We start from the raw sequence: 20,548 nt of genomic DNA, 5'->3' as shown, positions 1-20,548 counted from the left end.
GCATACCTTGTTGCTATTTTCTTTGCTTTTATTATTGTTTCTTATTTGTGCTTCGTTTATCGATACAACGTCTTGTGCACGGGTCAAAATGTGTGTGTCAGGGGTCGTTTGACTTGAACTTGACGTTCGTGTTTCTCCGAACGTCTGTGTATCGAAACACAGATACACGCACTCCATGACTCTGTAAGAAGACAAAACATATCGTTAGGTTTCATTTGTTTTTGATGAATGTATGACCTTTCATGTAGTAGTTTTGTTTTTGTTTACTTTTGCCAGTTTGCCAGTTCGTTTTGGGAACTTTGCAAAGCAGTGTCGTGTCGTCTGTTTAGGTCTGGGGAAACACCAATGAAAAGAGCCGAAGAATCCTCGAGCGTTTCTATTAGGGTTGCTTTTGATTATCCATGTTATGTGCTAGTCTTTCGGATGAGACGAAAAACCGAGGTCCCTTCGTGTACACTACATTGGGGTGTGCACGTTAAAGATCCCACGATTGACAAAAGGGTCTTTCCTGGCAAAATTGTATAGGCATAGCTAAAAATGTCCACCAAATACCCGTGTGACTTGGAATAAAGGCCGTGAAAGGTGAATGCTCGCCCTAATAGGCTTGAGGTTTGCTGGCCGATGTGAATGCGTGATATATTGTGTAAAAAAAATTCCATCTCACACGGCAGAAATTAATATGTAAAGCGCTTAGAGAAAACGTCACGTCAAGCGCTATATAAATCTCCCCATACAATACAATACAACAATAACCTGCTTCCTGCAACTATGGTAACCGGGGATTTATTGCCTGGGGAACATGAGATTTATTTCCCAGGTGCTTGTGAATGAAAACACGTGAACATGATGAAAAACATTATTCTTGCAACCTAACTGGGCAATTGCTTTGGTAACCATAGATTATTTTCTGGTTACCATGGATTATGCAGCGTATTCACCTCCTCATATCAAACCGAGTGTCTACCAGACAACAAAAAAGAAAGAAAAAGACAAAAAAAGACAGTCAAACTACGCTTTTCTCGTGAATATCAAACCGAGCTGACCTAAATCATTCACTGAAGCAACAGACACTGACAGACCTTTGTTGTGCTACGGCTTATGATAAGCAAAGGCACAAGACACCGGTTTGAAGAAACACAAATCACCAGTGTCTTTCCCCCCCATATGTGTTCAAGATAAAGTTCTATAAAGACAACCAAACATGTGTCTGCTTTGTTACGTTATCTTGCTGCCAAAAATACTCTAGAAAGAAACAAGAAAAAAAGTTCGTCTTCTGTAATGTACCGAGTTCAATATCGGGTGCCTTTGCCTCTCGGTTTCCCGAATTTCAAGTTTAGTTTTTTTTCTTATTGCAAGGACGTCTTTATAACGCAACGGTTAGCAAACTGGCTGCAGTTTGAGTCGAAAGGTCGTAGGTTCGAGCCCTGTCAGCGCGGTATTTGTATTGTATTTGTTTGTTTCTTTACTCTGCTTTATTTTGTTTTATTTTACTCTATTCAATTTTATTCTAAAGTATTATTAGTGATCAATTGCAACACTGACCAAAGCTCACAAGGTACTGATTTGGTATTGGTCACTGCGGAATTCGATCGCCAACCACTGAAGCAACATGAATCACTGGACCCGAAGCCAGAAGCAACATTAGTTAACAACATCTAGTACATTTAACCCCCCTTTTAAGACCTCCAAAAATCTGAGAAGTTCAGGGTTTAAAAAGGAAGGAGTCTTAAAATGGGGTTATATTTACAGAAGGTATGAACAGAAAGTCTACGAAAGCAAGCCTTAAAGGGGAGATGCCTTAAATTGGGGGTAGGGTGGAGTGTCTTAAAAGGGAGGTTTAATTGCACACAACACACCAACATGGAAACAAACAGTTTACAACAAAAATTAATGTGTTTTAAAATGTGGCAAAACAGAAGTCTGCAGGGTTAGCATCGAATTACTTCGACAACATCTCGTGACACTTACGAACCGGACATCTCACTACGTGACTGAGTCGCTCACCAGTCATCGTGCTGTTGCCGAAATACAAGTCTTTCTGAGTGTAAGCCTGATCTACACTTACGGGTATTGAGACAAAAAATGGAACATTTGAGTAACTCGCTGACTCGCCTTCAAACTTTCGGAGATTTGTGCTAACACATGTCGTAAAGTATATACGGACTTTCAAGTCATTGGAGACATTAGTTCTGCTGTTATTTGTTATGTCAGAAAGAGTTCTTAAATTGACGGTAGGTTTTTGCTGACTCATCGAAAAATAATAATTTGTTGAAATCTTCAAGAACAGTAACAGATGCGCCACCTACTCAAATTTCATGTCAATATTTTATCAGGTCATGGGTGGTATGAGGATTTCAACGCGAAAGTAGTTTTTAAGAAGTTGACTCATTCAGAGCGGTGAGCGCAAATGTCGGCTTACGCCTAGCAAAGCTCACTGCCGACACGCTTAACTGATCAATGGCTCTTGAAAATGCTTTTTTCCAAGAATTTGTGTGTGCGTTTAAACAAGTGCGCTGTGAACAGCCATTGTTGAAACTGAATAAAATTTAAGGGTAAATTGAAGCTTTTATTTTTCTAAATGCATGCTAATTTTTACATTTAGTCAAGTTATGACTAAATGTTTTAACATCGAGGGGGGAATCGAGACGAGGGTCGTGGTGTATGTGTGTGTGTATGTGTGTGTGTGTGTGTGTGCGTGTAGAGCGATTCAGACCAAACTACTGGACCGATCTTTATGAAATTTGACATGCAAGTTCCTGGGAATGAAATCCCCGAACGTTTTTTTCATTTTTTTGATAAATGTCTTTGATGACGTCATATCCGGCTTTTCGTGAAAGTTGAGGCGGCACTGTCACGCCCTCATTTTTCAACCAAATTGGTTGAAATTTTGGTCAAGTATTGTTCGACGAAGCCCGGACTACGGTATTGCATTTCAGCGTGGTGGCTTAAAAATTAATTAATGACTTTGGTCATTAAAAATCTGAAAATTGTAAAAAAAATATTTCTTTCATAAAACGATCCAAATTTACGTTCATCTTATTCTCCATCATTTTCTGATTCCAAAAACATATAAATATGTTATATTTGGATTAAAAACAAGCTCTGAAAATTAAATATATAAAAATTATTATCAAAATTAAATTGTCGAAATCAATTTAAAAACACTTTCATCTTATTCCTTGTCGGTTCCTGATTCCAAAAACATATAGATATGATATGTTTGGATTAAAAACACGCTCAGAAAGTTAAAACGAAGAGAGGTACAGAAAAGCGTGCTATCGTTCTCAGCGCAACTACTACCCCGCTCTTCTTGTCAATTTCACTGCCTTTGCCGTGAACGGTGGACTGACGATGCTACGAGTATACGGTCTTGCTGCGTTGCGTTGCGTTCAGTTTCATTCTGTGAGTTCGACAGCTACTTGACTAAATGTTGTATTTTCGCCTTACGCGACTTGTTTATATTTAGTCAAGTTTTGACTAAATATTTTAACATCGAGGGGGAATCGAAACGAGGGTCGTGGTGTATGTGCGTGTGTGTGTGTGTCTGTGTGTGTGTGTGTGTAGAGCGATTCAGACTAAACTACTGGACCGATCTTTATGAAATTTGACATGAGAGTTCCTGGGTATGAAATCCCCGAACGTTTTTTTCATTTTTTTGATAAATATCTTTGATGACGTCATATCCGGCTTTTCGTGAAAGTTGAGGCGGCACTGTCACGCCCTCATTTTTCAACCAAATTGGTTGAAATTTTGGTCAAGTACTCTTCGACGAAGCCCGGGGTTCGGTATTGCATTTCAGCTTGGTGGCTTAAAAATTAATTAATGACTTTGGTCATTAAAAATCTGAAAATTGTAAAAAAAAATAAAAATTTATAAAACGATCCAAATTTACGTTTATCTTATTCTCCATCATTTGCTGATTCCAAAAACATATAAATATGTTATATTCGGATTAAAAACAAGCTCTGAAAATTAAATATATAAAAATTATTATGAAATTTTTTTTTTCGAAATCAATTTAAAAACACTTTCATCTTATTCCTTGTCGGTTCCTGATTCCAAAAATATATAGATATGATATGTTTGGATTAAAAACACGCTCAGAAAGTTAAAACGAAGAGAGGTACAGAAAAGCGTGCTATGCAGCATAGCGTAACCACTACCCCGCTCTTCTTGTCAATTTCACTGCCTATGCCGTGAGCGGTGGACCACGAGTATACGGTCTTGCTGCGTTGCATTGCGTTCAGTTTCATTCTGTGAGTTCGACAGCTACTTGACTAAACATTGTATTTTCGCCTTACGCGACTTGTTTTTATATTTAGTCAAGTTTTGACTAAATATTTTAACATCGAGGGGGAATCGAAACGAGGGTCGTGGTGTATGTGCGTGTGTCTGTGTGTGTGTCTGTGTGTGTGTGTGTGTAGAGCGATTCAGACTAAACTACTGGACCGATCTTTATGAAATTTGACATGAGAGTTCCTGGGTATGAAATCCCCGAACGTTTTTTTCATTTTTTTGATAAATGTCTTTGATGACGTCATATCCGGCTTTTTGTGAAAGTTGAGGCGGCACTGTCACGCCCTCATTTTTCAACCAAATTGGTTGAAATTTTGGTCAAGTAATCTTCGACGAAGCCCGGACTTCGGTATTGCATTTCAGCTTGGTGGCTTAAAAATTAATTAATGACTTTGGTCATTAAAAATCTGAAAATTGTAAAAAAAAATAAAAATTTATAAAACGATCCAAATTTACGTTTATCTTATTCTCCATTATTTGCTGATTCCAAAAACATATAAATATGTTATATTCGGATTAAAAACAAGCTCTGAAAATTAAATATATAAAAATTATTATCAAATTTTTTTTTCGAAATCAATTTAAAAACACTTTCATCTTATTCCTTGTTGGTTCCTGATTCCAAAAACATATAGATATGATATGTTTGGATTAAAAACACGCTCAGAAAGTTAAAACGAAGAGAGGTACAGAAAAGCGTGCTATCCTTCTCAGCGCAACGAATACCCCGCTCTTCTTGTCAATTCCACGGGCACTGCCTTTGCCACGGGCGGTGGAGTGACGATGCTACGAGTATACGGTCTTGCTGCGTTGCGTTGCGTTCAGTTTCATTCTGTGAGTTCGACAGCTACTTGACTAAATATTGTATTTTCGCCTTACGCGACTTGTTTCTTCTGTTTAATCGGACAGAGTACATCTTTATTTTTAAAACTCTTTCTGGTATGTCGCATAACAGCAGAACTAATATTTCAAATGACTTGAGATTCCGTGTGTAGTTTACGACATGTATTAGCACAAATCTCTGAAAGTTTGCAGACAATGCGTTAACGAGTTACTCAAATGTACCATTTTTTGTCTCATTACCCGCTAAAACGGCTTCAAAAACTCCCTTATTGTATGCCTGCTGAGAGGATTGACACCTACACCGCTCAGCATGCCATAGCGTCAATGTTAGGCAAGATATGTGAACAAAACTGACTGTTTTGGGTGCAGATGTAGTTGTTCTGTCTAATGACATGCTAAACATGTTTCGATTTAATTTTTCTGATTTTTTTGTCGATTTTATCGCGGGAACCTTGATTTTGCGAATTTGATTTTTGGGGGTGTGTATTGTAGGTTCCAGTGTATTGACAATACTTCATGTAAACTCAATCTGTTTTCTGAACAAGGTAGGGAAATCAATGGCCTTTTCAGTCATATACTTGGTTTTACAATCAACAGCCTCATCAGAAAGATCTGCCCTCAAACTTATGACGAGAAGTGTAGATGGATATATTTTATCAGATGTTATTAAAATGCAAAAAGAGTTGACATTATGCCAAGGTATGTTTTATAACTGAAAACATTAACAGCTAGGGGGTTGAGAATAATCCAATCAAAAGAGGGCTGTGGGCAGAACCCGGAGTTTACAAAACCAAAACTATGCACAGACAATTTTTCAAAATGTCCCTCATAAAACCTCCTTGACATTGTGTTTAATACTGTACAGTAAAACCAATGAACATGTACGGCTTGTAAATGTATTAACTATGCCAGTGAATAATAGCACGCGAAGCCAGTTTAAATTGTTGCACAAGAACATTGGTTGGTTAAAATCAGCAAGGGCCTTAAAGCTGTGTTTTAATAAAAGAAGGGGTATGCATATGGCTTGTCAACCAGAAGTCGGCCTTGAAAAGAAAATAACCTTAAGTGTACGTCTCTCAGTCGTAACTGAGTGTAAAGCTTCGGACACAATGGCCAGTTATAAATCTGAAACATAAAACCGGTACATTTCAGCAACTCCTGAACTCATTACCTTCAAACTTTGGGAGCTAACACATGTCGTAAAGTACACACATCATCTTAAATCATTTTGAGACATTATGCAGTTATGCGACATACCATAAAATGTTTTAAAAATACAGATGTACCCTGTCAGATTTAACAAACAAAACAAGTCGCGTAAGGCGAAAATACAACATTTAGTCAAGTAGCTGTCGAACTCACAGAATGAAACTGAACGCAACGCAACGCAGCAAGACCGTATACTCGTAGCATCGTCAGTCCACCGCGCACGGCAAAGGCAGTGAAATTGACAGGAAGAGCGGGGTAGTACTTTTTTTTTTTTTTTTCGACCTCAGTTGCATGCAAGGCTGCTTCAACCCATCTTTTTTGCCTCTTTCGTCTTTTTTTTTTTTTTTTTTTTTTTTTTTCTTTCTTTTTGGGCGGTGAGCATATCCTTCTTCATTGGTCTTTTTTTTTTTTTTTAATGAAGTTTTAATTTTGTTTTCTTTTACATTACAATTTAACTAATGTCTGCGTGTATGTTCGTGTGTGTGTGTGTGTGTGTGTGTATGTGTGTGTGTGTGTGTGTGTGTGTGTGTGTGTGTGTGTGTGTGCGCGTGTGTTGTTGTTGCTGTTCCCATAATTCTGTTATATAATACATTTTCAGCGGGACAATACATAACAAGTTAATTAATCCAACGCTCGATAGACAAAGGCGAGAATTTACAAATTACCAATTACAGTACCAGTTTTCAGCACAGCATCATACAGCGCATATATAAATAACTTTACATTAACAGCACAATACTACTAGTTATCTATATTCTTATACACAGTTCAATTTTACTAGAAATTTCGAACTCGAGCTTGGTTCTGAAATAAGATCTTCATGTTAGTTTTTGGATTTCCGTACTTAAACTGGCTTATGCACATTTTCGATATCAATATAAGGTGATTAATTATGAAGGTTTTCTCTCTGGGGATATCACGTGTGAAATACCCAAAAAGAGCCTCTTCGCAGCTTAACTTTATATTTTTGCCTGAGCGGGGTAGTACTTGCGCTGAGAAGGATAACACGCTTTTCTGTACCTCTCTTTGTTTTAACTTTCTGAGCGTGTTTTTAATCCAAACATATCATATCTATATGTTTTTGGAATCAGGAACCGACAAGGAATAAGATGAAAGTGTTTTTAAATTGATTTCGACAATTTAATTTTGATAATAATTTTTATATATTTAATTTTCAGAGCTTGTTTTTAATCCCAATATAACATATTTATATGTTTTTGGAATCAGCAAATGATGGAAAATAAGATGAACGTAAATTTGGATCGTTTTAGAAAAAAATATTTTTTTTTACAATTTTCAGATTTTTAATGACCAAAGTCATTAATTAATTTTTAAGCCACCAAGCTGAAATGCAATACCGAAGTCCGGGCTTCGTCGAAGACTACTTGACCAAAATTTCAACCAATTTGGTTAAAAAATGAGAGCGTGACAGTGCCGCCTCAACTTTCACGAAAAGCCGGATATGACGTCATCAAAGACATTTATCAAAAAAATGAAAAAAACGTTCGGGGATATTATACCCAGGAACTCTCATGTCAAATTTCATAAAGATCGGTCCAGTAGTTTGGTCTGAATCGCTCTACACGCACGCACGCACACACGCACACACACACATACACCACGACCCTCGTTTCGATTCCCCCTCGATGTTAAAACATTTAGTCAAAACTTGACTAAATGTAAAAAGAACATTAACAGGCTTTAAGAGAAATAACAGTTTTAAATTACATTTAAATTGTAAACATATTCAACACCGGCCACTCACAGCGCACTTGTGTAAACGCGCACGAATATTTTTGCAAAATGCTTTTTCAAGAGCAATGCTCAGTCACGCGAGTCAGCTGTGCTCAGCGCTTTGAATTGGCCCACTTCTCAAAGATTACTCTCGCGTTGAAATTACATACCGCCCATGTCTGATTAAGAATGTACATGGAATGTTTGTATGTAGCGCATCTGTTATTATTCTTGAAGAATAAAAAAAAGTGATTGTTTTGTTCTGTCAGCAAAAACAATTGTAAAACTCATTCTGGCATGTCAAATACCATGAAGATCTGTTGTGTGGTTTTTGAGCTATGCTGTGCACACACATTCATACATGTCCGGGGAAATAAAGGTCCTCTCTCCACCCACGTCAAATCATTCAGTCTTTTCTGTGTTTGGCAGTGTGTGTATTCGTGTGTGCACGTGCGTGCATGTCAATGCATATGTTTAAATGTATGAATGAGCACGAGAAAAAGGGTACTTGCATGGTTGTTCATCTCTGTGCCTGCTGCTTCCTTTTTATATTTAGTCAAGTTTTGACTAAATATTTTAACATCGAGGGGGAATCGAAACGAGGGTCGTGGTGTATGTGCGTATGTGTGTGCGTGCGTGCGTGCGTGCGTGTGTCTGTGTGTGTGTGTAGAGCGATTCAGACTAAACTATTGGACCGATCTTTATGAAATTTTACATGAGAGTTCCTGGGTATGAAATCCCCGAACGTTTTTTTCATTTTTTTGATAAATGTCTTTGATGACGTCATATCCGGCTTTTCGTGAAAGTTGAGGCGGCACTGTCACGCCCTCATTTTTCAACCAAATTGGTTCAAATTTTGGTCAAGTAATCTTCGACGAAGCCCGGGGTTCGGTATTGCATTTCAGCTTGGTGGCTTAAAAATTAATTTATGACTTTGGTCATTAAAAATCGGAAAATTGTAAAAAAAAATAAAAATGTATAAAACGATCCAAATTTACGTTTATCTTATTCTCCATCATTTGCTGATTCCAAAAACATATAAATATGTTATATTCGGATTAAAAACAAGCTCTGAAAATTAAATATATAAAAATTATTATCAAAATTAAATTGTCCAAATCAATTTAAAAACACTTTCATCTTATTCCTTGTCGGTTCCTGATTCCAAAAACATATAGATATGATATGTTTGGATTAAAAACACGCTCAGAAAGTTAAAACAAAGAGAGGTACAGAAAAGCGTGCTATCCTTCTTAGCGCAACTACTACCCCGCTCTTCTTGTCAATGTCACTGCCTTTGCCATGAGCGGTGGACTGACGATGCTACGAGAAAACGGTCTTGCTGAAAAATGGCAGCTACTTGACTAAATATTGTATTTTCGCCTTACGCGACTTGTCTATTTATGTCCCGGGTCCAGGGTTAAATATCACTTCTTACTCTTCCAATCTCAGTCAATATTTCGCGCAACCAATCTGCGTCGTTGTTGTAGATGGTTTTCGTGCTGGCATTTATCGTTGTTGTCCTCGCGCCCCCTAACTGGCGTAGAGGCGCGTCCCCCGGGTGGTGGATGGGGGAGCCTTCTCTACTAACTTCTGAGAGAAGGTCGCATCACTCTCGATGCCGTGAACCTAATTAGGATCTTTTTCTTGTTTCTTTATTTCTGCCTCCCCAAAGTCCTTTTACTTTCCTTTTCTCACCCATAAAATTCTTCACTTATTACCCTTGTTAAGTGGTTCTTGTATAGATAGTAAATTTTAAGGGGCTTATTGTCCGTCAGGTCTTAATTGCCTATATTGGACATGAATTGGTTTATACGATTCGAGTTTTTACGCCCTCACGGCTTTTGATGTTTGCGTGTTTAGGTGGTATCAGCCATCTGCACTTATGGTAGAATGACCAAGATCTTTAACGTGCCATTGTGGTGACACGGGGGTGGGAGATGGATACCGTCTCTGGGTCTGCACATAAAGTTGACCCGTGTCCGTCCCGGCCCGGATTCGAACCAGCGACCTTTCGATCACAAGTCCAGTGCTCTACCACCTGAGCTACCCGGGCCCCCGCACAGCAGTGTAGAATATGGTCAATGTTTGTGAAGATTTTGGTCAAGCAGTGTGTGGGAAATGTTTGGTCCTTTGTGCTGGAAACTTGCATTCTCCCAGTAAGGTCATGTATTGTACTACGCTGCAGGCCCCTGGAGCAATTTTTTGATTGGTGCTTTTGTGAACAAGAAACACTTAACAAGTGGCTCTATCCCATGTCACGAAGTGGTTTGCATGTGAATTTATTATGCGTGTTCTGCCCTTTTGCACTGTCTCTACCCTTTCACACCAAACACTTCAAAAACAGACTTTGGGAGGATGCAGGCTCATTATTTCCTCAACCAAAAACAACATACTTCTTCACTTTAAATACATCAATACGAACAACTTTTCAACACACAGTTCGCACAATCTTCCAGCTTTCACTCAAGGCATGTAAATACATATTATAACAATACTTTCTCAAATATAGATTAACGCACACAAGAAGGTACCAACAGACACTCACGAGTTCGTATCACGGCTCACTGCATGTCGCCAGTTCACTTACTTGTCCCGCTGAATCCTCGTAGAATAATGAATTGAGATGCCAACACACAGAGATGCTAACACACACCTTTCGCTGAAGATGCCAACACACACCTTCCACTGAAGATGCCAACCCGCACCTTTCTCTGAAGATGCCAACACACATCTCATGGAAGATGCCCACACACACCTTCCAGGTTTCTCCCCGAGAAACCCTTCCGCCCGTAGCGGAAACAACCGTCGTCGGCTACGACCGGTCTCGATGAAGACTCCACTCGTCTAGTCATCTGCGCAGAGGTGGTCCCTTGCTTCCACCGTCGTCTAGCGCTTCTCTCGTGTAAGGTCCCTCCCTTATACGCCATGGAAATCCCTCATGGAAACTCCTAAAGAATTTAACCAAGTCTTAATACAACATTCTCTAAAACCATCTCTTCTTCCAAACGTTCATGTACCACTCATACATTCTCGTTCATTCCACGTTCACACTCCGTACAGATTCAATATCCAAACTAACACTTAATCAATGAATAACACTCCCCATACAAAGCATGACCGTCTTAAACATAACATAAATGCCTAGCAATTATGTTCAAGAAATTCCCCATGAAAAACCGTGAAACAATTACATCAAGAATTCTCTCAACGCTTCACACTAAGATTGGGTGCACTTTATACACACTAACCTTTACGCTCCAGCTATGTATTCCAACGTCACTAATATACAACATAGTAAATCATTTACCTTAAGAGACCCGTCTCTTGAAAGAGTACTTGTTCCCAGAACAAGTCTGACACACGCTGAACAACCTTCCCGGTTGGAAATCTCACACGCTGTGTCGTTATTTACCCCAGACCAGCTACATGTCTCAAACACAACTCACATCAAGCTAAGCCAGTTTTACGTGCAACACCCGAAACACGTGAATAACGCCAGTCCGGTCAGCTACCCTCGCCTGTACAACATTTAGGGAGGTTAAAAACACGACGTGGTTTCACCTCACAAATATGCTACTCACATCTTTGTGACATCCCCCTTCCCGGGGAAAAAAGAAAATTCTTGAGTTTTCTTTTGATCAAAACAACCTTCTTTTTCCACACATCCCATAAACCTGTGGTATGCTCTGATCTACGAATGACCTGGACAACCTGTCTGTCAACGTATTCCTGTCTCATGCTATTGGATGAACCTCGAATCCTAATTCTTGCCGTTAAAGACACCACCGCATCACATGTTTTGAAAATGTCAACCATCTTTCCAAACACCTGTTCCATATCATCCTTTTGACCATCTGTCAAACCAGGATCAAAAACAATGTCTCCCATTGTCTCTTCCTTCCCCTTAGGCAATGTAGGTAACGGCAACGTTTTCCTCTCCTCAGTCAGAGGTAACACTGCAACATTTGCCTCTCCACATTTACTTGGGAAAACATCATGACTGCCCCAGTCAGACCTCAGTGAAATGCTTTCGCGATATCCACTACTTACTTCCTCAACATCAACAACTTTCTCTGCACAAACTGCATACTTCTCATCCTCTCGTGACACACTCAACACCTCTTCCAATGTCTCATCTTCTCTCAGCAAACTTTTCAGATCCTCCTCGTTAACCGACAAATCAGGAGTAACCACATTTTTCAATGGCACCGGGGAATCCTCCAGTTTCTTTTTGGCTTTTGCCCTACTCGTACCACACACGACCTTCTCAAGTACCACCTCTTCAGTGATTTTCTTGTGACTTACATCAGCACACAATCCAACACCCTGCGTATTCCCAAGGAACAAATCTACTCTGGGTACCACACCCCGAAGATTACCTATCACTAGGTCAGCGACTGGGTCTGTGAGCACACAACATTTCAACTTTCCCTGAAAATATGGGGTATCGACAACCACTTCCGCCAATGGATACAAATCAATCCGTCCACTGAAACCCTTCACTTTTTGGACCTCTCCCTTTATGTACTGGCTTGGTAAGACCAACGACTTCCTTACCCCAGCTACATTAGCTCCTGTGTCTCTCAGTACTGACACTTGCTTCCCATTAACGAGACCTTCCGCTAATGGCAACGACCCGAATGCTGCCGAGCTTACCACCACTCCAGCGTCCTGACAATCAGCTACCGACTTTGCTGAATTTGCAACCTTTGCACAACCTCTAACGTAATGGCCCAATTCCCCACATCTGTAACATGTGTCCTGATTCCGCTGTTTAGCACCTGTACCTCTAGTACCTCCTTGCTGCCATCCTCTTCTACCCCGCTTACGATCCTCACCTCTGCCTTGAAACCTGGTATTTCTGCCCATACCATCTTGTCTTCTGCCACTATCACCTTGACCACGATTGTACAACTGTCCTGGTCCACGATTCTGTTTGAAAGCTACGTTTCCAGTCCCCAAAGGATTTACTTGTTCCTTTTTGGCCAAACATTTATTCGGATGGGCTGATTTGTAAGTTTCTGCGCTAGCAATCATGTCTTTTGAATTGTTACAATCACGTTCTTTCAAAAAGACCCACAAATCAGTGCATACACTGTTAAGAATCTGCTCACACAACACAAAATCAAACAATGCTTCATATGAGGTTTCTATATCAGACAAATTCAACCAACGGTTGAACAAATGCTTCATCTTTGTTACGTATGTGCCAAAACTTTCATCCGCCTCTGGCTTCGTATTGCGAAATTTCTTACGAAATCCATCTCGAGTGCACTGAAACTTCTTCAACAACTCTTTCTTCAAGTCTTCATACGACAAAGTACCCGTTGAAAACAATGAATGAAACAATGACAAAGCTCCACCCTCCAGATAAGCTGATAAGTATGTAGCCCACTCTGAATCATTCCATTTGTTCGCCTTTGCATGCGTTTCAAATCTGAACAAGAAACTGTCAATGTCATCCTTATCTTCCTTGAACATGGGGAGTTTTGGGTACTGGGGCCTAATGCTGGGACCTGATCTTCCACCTGCATTTCCACCTGTACTTTGCTGCGCCTCTGCTTTCTTAAACTCCAAATCCATTTTCCTCGCTTCAGTATCTGCTTCTAACCTCTTTGCATCCCTATTTGCCTCAATTTCTAACCTTTTTGTCTCAGCCTCAGTTTCTAATCTTTTTGTCTCAGCCTCAGTTTCTAATCTTTTTACTTCTGTTTCCTGTTTCTTTGCTTCGGCCTGAGCTTGAGCTTCTATCTTCTTTGTCTCAACCTCAGCTTTCTTCGCCTCAGCCTCAGCTGCTGCTTTCTTTGCTTCCCTTTCCTGAATTCTCTCTTCTCTATCCACCTGATCCTGGGCAAACTTAAACAAAGCTTCTGCGTTTAACCCATGCTTCTCTCCCAATGCCAAATAATCAGCATATGTGTTACCACCAGTATCACTATGCTCAGCCATCTTTACAATGTCAAAATATCAAAGTAATCTCAACGTAATACAATGGATCAAGTAACACCAGTTCACAAAATTGTTTTAAGTATCAAAAAGTTGTATCATACACCAGTTTCTTGCAATACTAAACACACACAAAAGAGTATCATAAAATACTAAACTACAAGAAATCTTGTGCCTTTTTAAAAACAATCCTCAAATTGTTTACTACTTAACTATTTACACAACCAGTCTCAAAAATAAACAATAAACTTAATAGAGTTCAAAAAAAAAAAATATAATTTAGAAAATATCAGATTAAACAATTAATAACAGCTTCAAACCTTGTCAATCAATGTCAAACTTAAACTAACAACTTTAAAACATCAACAACAACAAAAATAAAAAATAAATTAACTGGAAATTTCAAAGTTTCTCAAACCCAAATAATACACTTTAAATGAAAATTTCAATTCCACACACCACTAACCAGCGTCAGATCCTTTAAGGAAAATCAATCGCCAGAGCAAAACCGAAACAAAATTTAAATCTTCTCAACGACAACAACAACAAAAAAATTACCCAAAAAATTTGTCTAAGTACAAATGTTTGCAAAATATTACTAACCACACAAAAAAAATAAAACAAAAAACCCACAAAACTTCCCCAAACCAACAACTAAATATCAAACACTAGTATAGGGGAGATAATCACCCTATTACTAATCCAACTACAAATAGGAACAACAATAACAATAATAAACAAAACACTTTTCAAGCCAGAGTACACAACTAAAAAAAAATCAGAGACCAACCCAAAAAAATACAAAATTTCAGAATTTACAAAAAAAAATGGCACACCCTACACTATTTTATTTAAAATAAGCCTGCACCTCAACGACAACAATCATACACAACAATCAATCCAAGATAGAATCTAAGAAAAATAGTTTTAAAAAAAACTTATAGGAAAGGGAGCTAGAATTTAGATAGAAAGATAGATAATAAATACACAGAACAGGAAGCAAACAGAAACTAAGGCCCTCTCTACGTACGAACTATACAACTACGTAGACCCCTAGAGCTGGAGAGGGGTAACAATAACATACACATACACAAACACTACAATACGCAAAGTATCAAAGTATGTATAATTAGCTACACTAAGGCACTTCTTTCTCAATTTCTCAATTTCTCCAATGAAAGGGAAGCAACTGCTTTTTAACTACAACAAAAATCTACCCTTAGAAACAAAAACCTATTTAGGGCTAAGTCGGGGTCACCACTGTCACGAAGTGGTTTGCATGTGAATTTATTATGCGTGTTCTGCCCTTTTGCACTGTCTCTACCCTTTCACACCAAACACTTCAAAAACAGAATTTGGGAGGATGCAGGCTCATTATTTCCTCAACCAAAACAACATACTTCTTCACTTTAAATACATCAATACGAACAACTTTTCAACACACAGTTCGCACAATCTTCCAGCTTTCACTCAAGGCATGTAAATACATATTATAACAATACTTTCTCAAATATAGATTAACGCACACAAGAAGGTACCAACAGACACTCACGAGTTCGTATCACGGCTCACTGCATGTCGCCAGTTCACTTACTTGTCCCGCTGAATCCTCGTAGAATAATGAATTGAGATGCCAACACACAGAGATGCTAACACACACCTTTCGCTGAAGATGCCAACACACACCTTCCACTGAAGATGCCAACACGCACCTTCCACTGAAGACGCCAACACACATCTCACGGAAGATGCCCACACACACCTTCCAGGTTTCTCCCCGAGAAACCCTTCCGCCCGTAGCGGAAACAACCGTCGTCAGCTACGACCGGTCTCGATGAAGACTCCACTCGTCTAGTCATCTGCGCAGAGGTGGTCCCTTGCTTCCACCGTCGTCTAGCGCTTCTCTCGTGTAAGGTCCCTCCCTTATACGCCATGGAAAACCCCCATGGAAACTCCTAAAGAATTTAACCAAGTCTTAATACAACATTCTCTAAAACCATCTCTTCTTCCAAACGTTCATGTACCACTCATACATTCTCGTTCATTCCACGTTCACATTCCGTACAGATTCAATATCCAAACTAACACTTAATCAATGAATAACACTCCCCATACAAAGCATGACCGTCTTAAACATAACATAAATGCGTAGCAATTATGTTCAAGAAATTCCCCATGAAAAACCGTGAAACAATTACATCAAGAATTCTCTCAACGCTTCACACTAAGATTGGGTGCACTTTATACACACTAACCTTTACGCTCCAGCTATGTATTCCAACGTCACTAATATACAACATAGTAAATCATTTACCTTAAGAGACCCGTCTCTTGAAAGAGTACTTGTTCCCAGAACAAGTCTGACACACGCTGAACAACCTTCCCGGTTGGAAATCTCACACGCTGTGTCGTTATTTACCCCAGACCAGCTACATGTCTCAAACACAACTCACATCAAGCTAAGCCAGTTTTACGTGCAACACCCGAAACACGTGAATAACGCCAGTCCGGTCAGCTACCCTCGCCTGTACAACATTTAGGGAGGTTAAAAACACGACGTGGTTTCACCTCACAAATATGCTACTCACATCTTTGTGACTTTGTGTATTGTACTACGCTGCAGGCCCCTGGAGCAATTTTTTGATTGGTGCTTTTGTGAACAAGAAACACTTAACAAGTGGCTCTATCCCATCTCCCCCCTTTCCCCTATCCCATCTCCCCCCTTTCCCTCGTCGCGATATAACCTTCGTGGTTGAAAACGACGTTAAACACCAAATAAAGAAAGAAAGTTATCGTTGTTGTGCTTTTAGTTCTTTACCACTTTAATTATAGCGTTTGTGTTGTTTGATGAATATGAAACTACTAGTACTGATTGTGACCTACGTTAGGAGCAAACCCAGGCCCGGCAAACTTGGCGCGAACTTTTACGATTATGAAACATTTCATGGTGTCGAAAAGATTAATTATAAAAAATAAAGTGTAATGACATTTTGATGCAGGTACGCGACGGTCTGATGTCAAGCGACCCTTTACTGGCCGGCCCTTGCGGAACAGGCTCCTTCCCTCCGATCCTCTCGTCTGGCAACAAGTTACGAGTTGCACTGCGGTCTTCCAACGAAACATCTGGGCATAAGTTTCAGGCATCCTGGAAAACAGGTACGTTTTACAACAAAAAGAACAAGTCGCGTAAGGCAAAATTACTACATTTAGTCAAGCTGTGGAACTCACAGAATGAAACTGAACGTACAGCATTTTTTTCACAATGACCGTAGTCCGCCGCTCGTGCAAAACGCAGTGAAACTGACGAGACTGTTTAGCGCGGAAGTGGTTTCGCTGTGCTGCATAGCACGCTTTTCTGTACCTCTCTTCGTTTTAACTTTCTGAGCGTGTTTTTAATCCAAACATATCATATCTATATGTTTTTGGAATCAGGAACCGACAAGGAATAAGATGAAATTGTTTTTAAATCGATTTCGGAAATTTGATTTTGATCATAATTTTTATATTTTTAATTTTGAGAGCTTGTTTTTAATCCGAATAAAACATATTTATTTGGTTTTGGAATCAGAAAATAATGAAGAATAAAATGAACGTAAATTTGGATCGTTTTATTTAAAAAAAATGTAATTACAATTTTCTAATTTTTAATGACCAAAGGCATTAATTAATTTTTAAGCCACCAAGCTGAAATGCAATACCGAAGTCCGGCCTTTGTCGAAGATTGCTTGGCCAAAATGTCAATCAATTTGATTGAAAAATGAGGGTGTGACAGTGCCGCCTCAACTTTTACAAAAAGCCGGATATGACGTCATCAAAGACATTTATCGAACAAAATGAAAAAAACGTCCGGGGATATCATACCCAGGAACTCTCATGTCAAATTTCATAAAGATCGGTCCAGTAGTTTACTCTGAATCGCTCTACACACACACACACACACACACAGACAGACAGACAGACACACATACACCACGACCCTCGTCTCGATTCCCCCTCTACGTTAAAACATTTAGTCAAAACTTGACTAAATGTGACCCTCCACCACGGAATGAGTCGCATGTCACCTTTTCATGATTTTCATATTTTTACATTTTCTTAAAGAGTTTTTTGACTCACATGCGAAGCAAAAGTGAGTCTATGTACTCACCCGAGTCGTCCGTCCGTCCGTCCGTCCGTCCGTCCGGCCGGCCGGCCGGCCGGCCGTCCGGAAAACTTTAACGTTGGATATTTCTTGGACACTATTCAGTCTATCAGTACCAAATTTGGCAAGATGGTGTATGATGACAAGGCCCCAAAAAACATACATAGCATCTTGACCTTGCTTCAAGGTCAAGGTCGCAGGGGCCATAAATGTTGTATAAAAAACAGCTATTTTTCACATTTTTCCCATTTTCTCTGAAGTTTTTGAGATTGAATACCTCACCTATATATGATATATAGGGCAAAGTAAGCCCCATCTTTTGATACCAGTTTGGTTTACCTTGCTTCAAGGTCAAGGTCACAGGAGCTCTTCAAAGTTGGATTGTATACATATTTTGAAGTGACCTTGACCCTGAACTATGGAAGATAACTGTTTCAAACTTAAAAATTATGTGGGGCACATGTTATGCTTTCATCATGAGACACATTTGGTCACATGATCAAGGTCAAGGTCACTTTGACCCTTATGAAATGTGACCAAAATAAGGTAGTGAACCACTGAAAGTCAATCAATGAGTCTTATATCGCGCATATTCCGTGGGTACAGTTCTAGGCGCTCTGCAGTGATGCCGTGTGAGATGAAATTTTATACGGCCAGTAGTGACCATATCTCATGGTAGAAAGAGCCAATAAGCACCATTGTACTTCCTATGTCTTGAATTAACAGCTTTGTGTTGCATGACCTTGGATGACCTTGACCTTGGGTCAAGGTCACATGTATTTTGGTAGGAAAAATGTGTAAAGAAGTTCTTAGTGTATGATGTCATTGCTAGATTTAGTTATTTGACCTTGACCCTGAAGGTCAAGGTCATGTCAAGGTCAAGCATGTGAGTCGTATGGGCTTTGCCCTTCTTGTTATTCTCTATCCAGTGGTGAAAACCGTTTTAGAAAAGAGTGAGCACTTTTTGAGTTATAAGCCTGTGACTAAGGTGACCCTCACACTGTTACTATAGACACCCCCCGGACTTATATTATGCCTAGCGCAGAACCGCGTGAGGTGACATGCGACTCATTTCGTGGTGGAGGGTCACAAATGTGAAAAGTCGATCAACGAGAACAAAAGCAGATCAAATCTCGTTTACCGACACAATATGAGAATCAAAGTGTGCCGAGTAGTATAAACTATAACCTTTTTGAATCCAGCCACAAATGTCTGTGCTTAAACATCACGGATTGTTGTTTTTGAAAGTTACAACAGAGTCGGTCGATTATTGCGAATAAATGCCGTCCGGGAGGCTCGACTAGTTCTGAATTTTGAGTCATTACACATCAATATCCTCTGACGAAATTGAATGACGTACTAAGTACCTGATCCCTGACAAAGTAAATGCAATCGAGCAGCCGTTGTGTAAATAAAATTATGTTCCTATTTCTGTTAAATGAACATCAGTGTTGTGTGGGGAAAGGGGCGCAAGTCTGCTGCCGACCCGTTTCTGTCTGCAAATATTGTGTTTTTTCGTCATATGTGGACTGTTTTACGTCTCTTAAACGGCTGTGCTTGTGTGTCATGATGGGAGGAAGGTGTGTAGTGGCTGTGATATCGGTGTACTTGCTGTGTGACTTCGTGCCTGTGATATTTTCCGCTCCTCAACATGGACCGGCCGGACCCGACATTAACCGGTACAGTCATGAGTTTCTGTTGTCCCTTCAACACAGCTCAGTGAACTTGAAACCTCCCCTTACTGACTTGACTGAAGCTATGAATACACAAAATGCGAAGAAAGAACGACAGAAACGTGCATAGTTATAGTTAGTTAGTTAGTTGTTGCTTTTTGGGTCCAGCGGACCATATAGGCCAAATCAGGACCCCAGAAACGTGGATCTTGAGGAGGACTAAGGCAGAGATTGAAAAGGCGTGGCAAGTATAGGCACCTCCTCCCCATAATCACGTTCTCCAATGTCAGAGCCCTTCCCAACAACATTGACGAATTGACAGCTCTGCCTCTGCCTCTCTTTGACCCCGACTTTCGTCGCAGCAACTTTATGTGTTTTATGTGGATCAAACTAGAAGTGCTCAACAGCAATTACTATCAATCGACACGTGGTGATACATATGCCCTTTCACCTTTTCTTGGGGGTATTCCGCACTAAAATTAGAATACGGGAAAGCTGTTCAAGCCACTGATCTAAAAATAATGGATAATGCACAGCCAATGAAACAGCGTAACAACAGTGCTGCCATCTTATTACACACTGTCAAAGAACCACACTTACAAACATAGTCAAAGGGAAATAATCGTAGTTTCAAGAGTTTTACAGCAGTCTTCTCTCCCTTGAATACGAGTGGCAGCACTGATCTAAACTAGGAGTCGCGCAA

General features: G+C 39.7%; 2 protein-coding genes across 2 annotated transcripts in view; one reads left to right on the top strand and one right to left on the bottom strand.

The window, feature by feature from the left end:
- LOC138946572 (tolloid-like protein 2) overlaps positions 1-20,548 on the top strand; it is a 58,760-nt gene that overhangs the window by 16,914 nt on the left and 21,298 nt on the right. Inside the window, exon 3 of the mRNA XM_070318016.1 lies at positions 17,031-17,187. Within this exon, the coding sequence (XP_070174117.1) occupies positions 17,031-17,187 (157 nt within the window). The remainder of the gene's footprint in view (positions 1-17,030; positions 17,188-20,548) is intronic.
- On the bottom strand, positions 10,338-14,034 carry LOC138946756 (uncharacterized). Its single transcript, XM_070318160.1, has 2 exons — positions 11,393-14,034; positions 10,338-11,033 (listed from the first exon to the last, which is right to left on the bottom strand). Exon 1 carries the CDS (start codon positions 14,032-14,034, stop codon positions 11,659-11,661), a length of 2,376 nt encoding a protein of 791 aa, XP_070174261.1. The 3' UTR covers positions 10,338-11,033; positions 11,393-11,658.

This window comes from Littorina saxatilis, linkage group LG14 (genome assembly GCF_037325665.1).
Source record: "Littorina saxatilis isolate snail1 linkage group LG14, US_GU_Lsax_2.0, whole genome shotgun sequence".
Lineage (NCBI taxonomy): Eukaryota > Metazoa > Mollusca > Gastropoda > Littorinimorpha > Littorinidae > Littorina > Littorina saxatilis.
Note: the sequence above shows the minus strand (reverse complement) of the source record. Positions and strands in the feature narration are given on the sequence as shown.

Coding starts and splice junctions, on each gene's coding strand:
- LOC138946756 (XM_070318160.1), bottom strand. CDS start 14,034: ATGGCTGAGCATAGTGATACTGGTGGTAACACATATGCTGATTATTTG.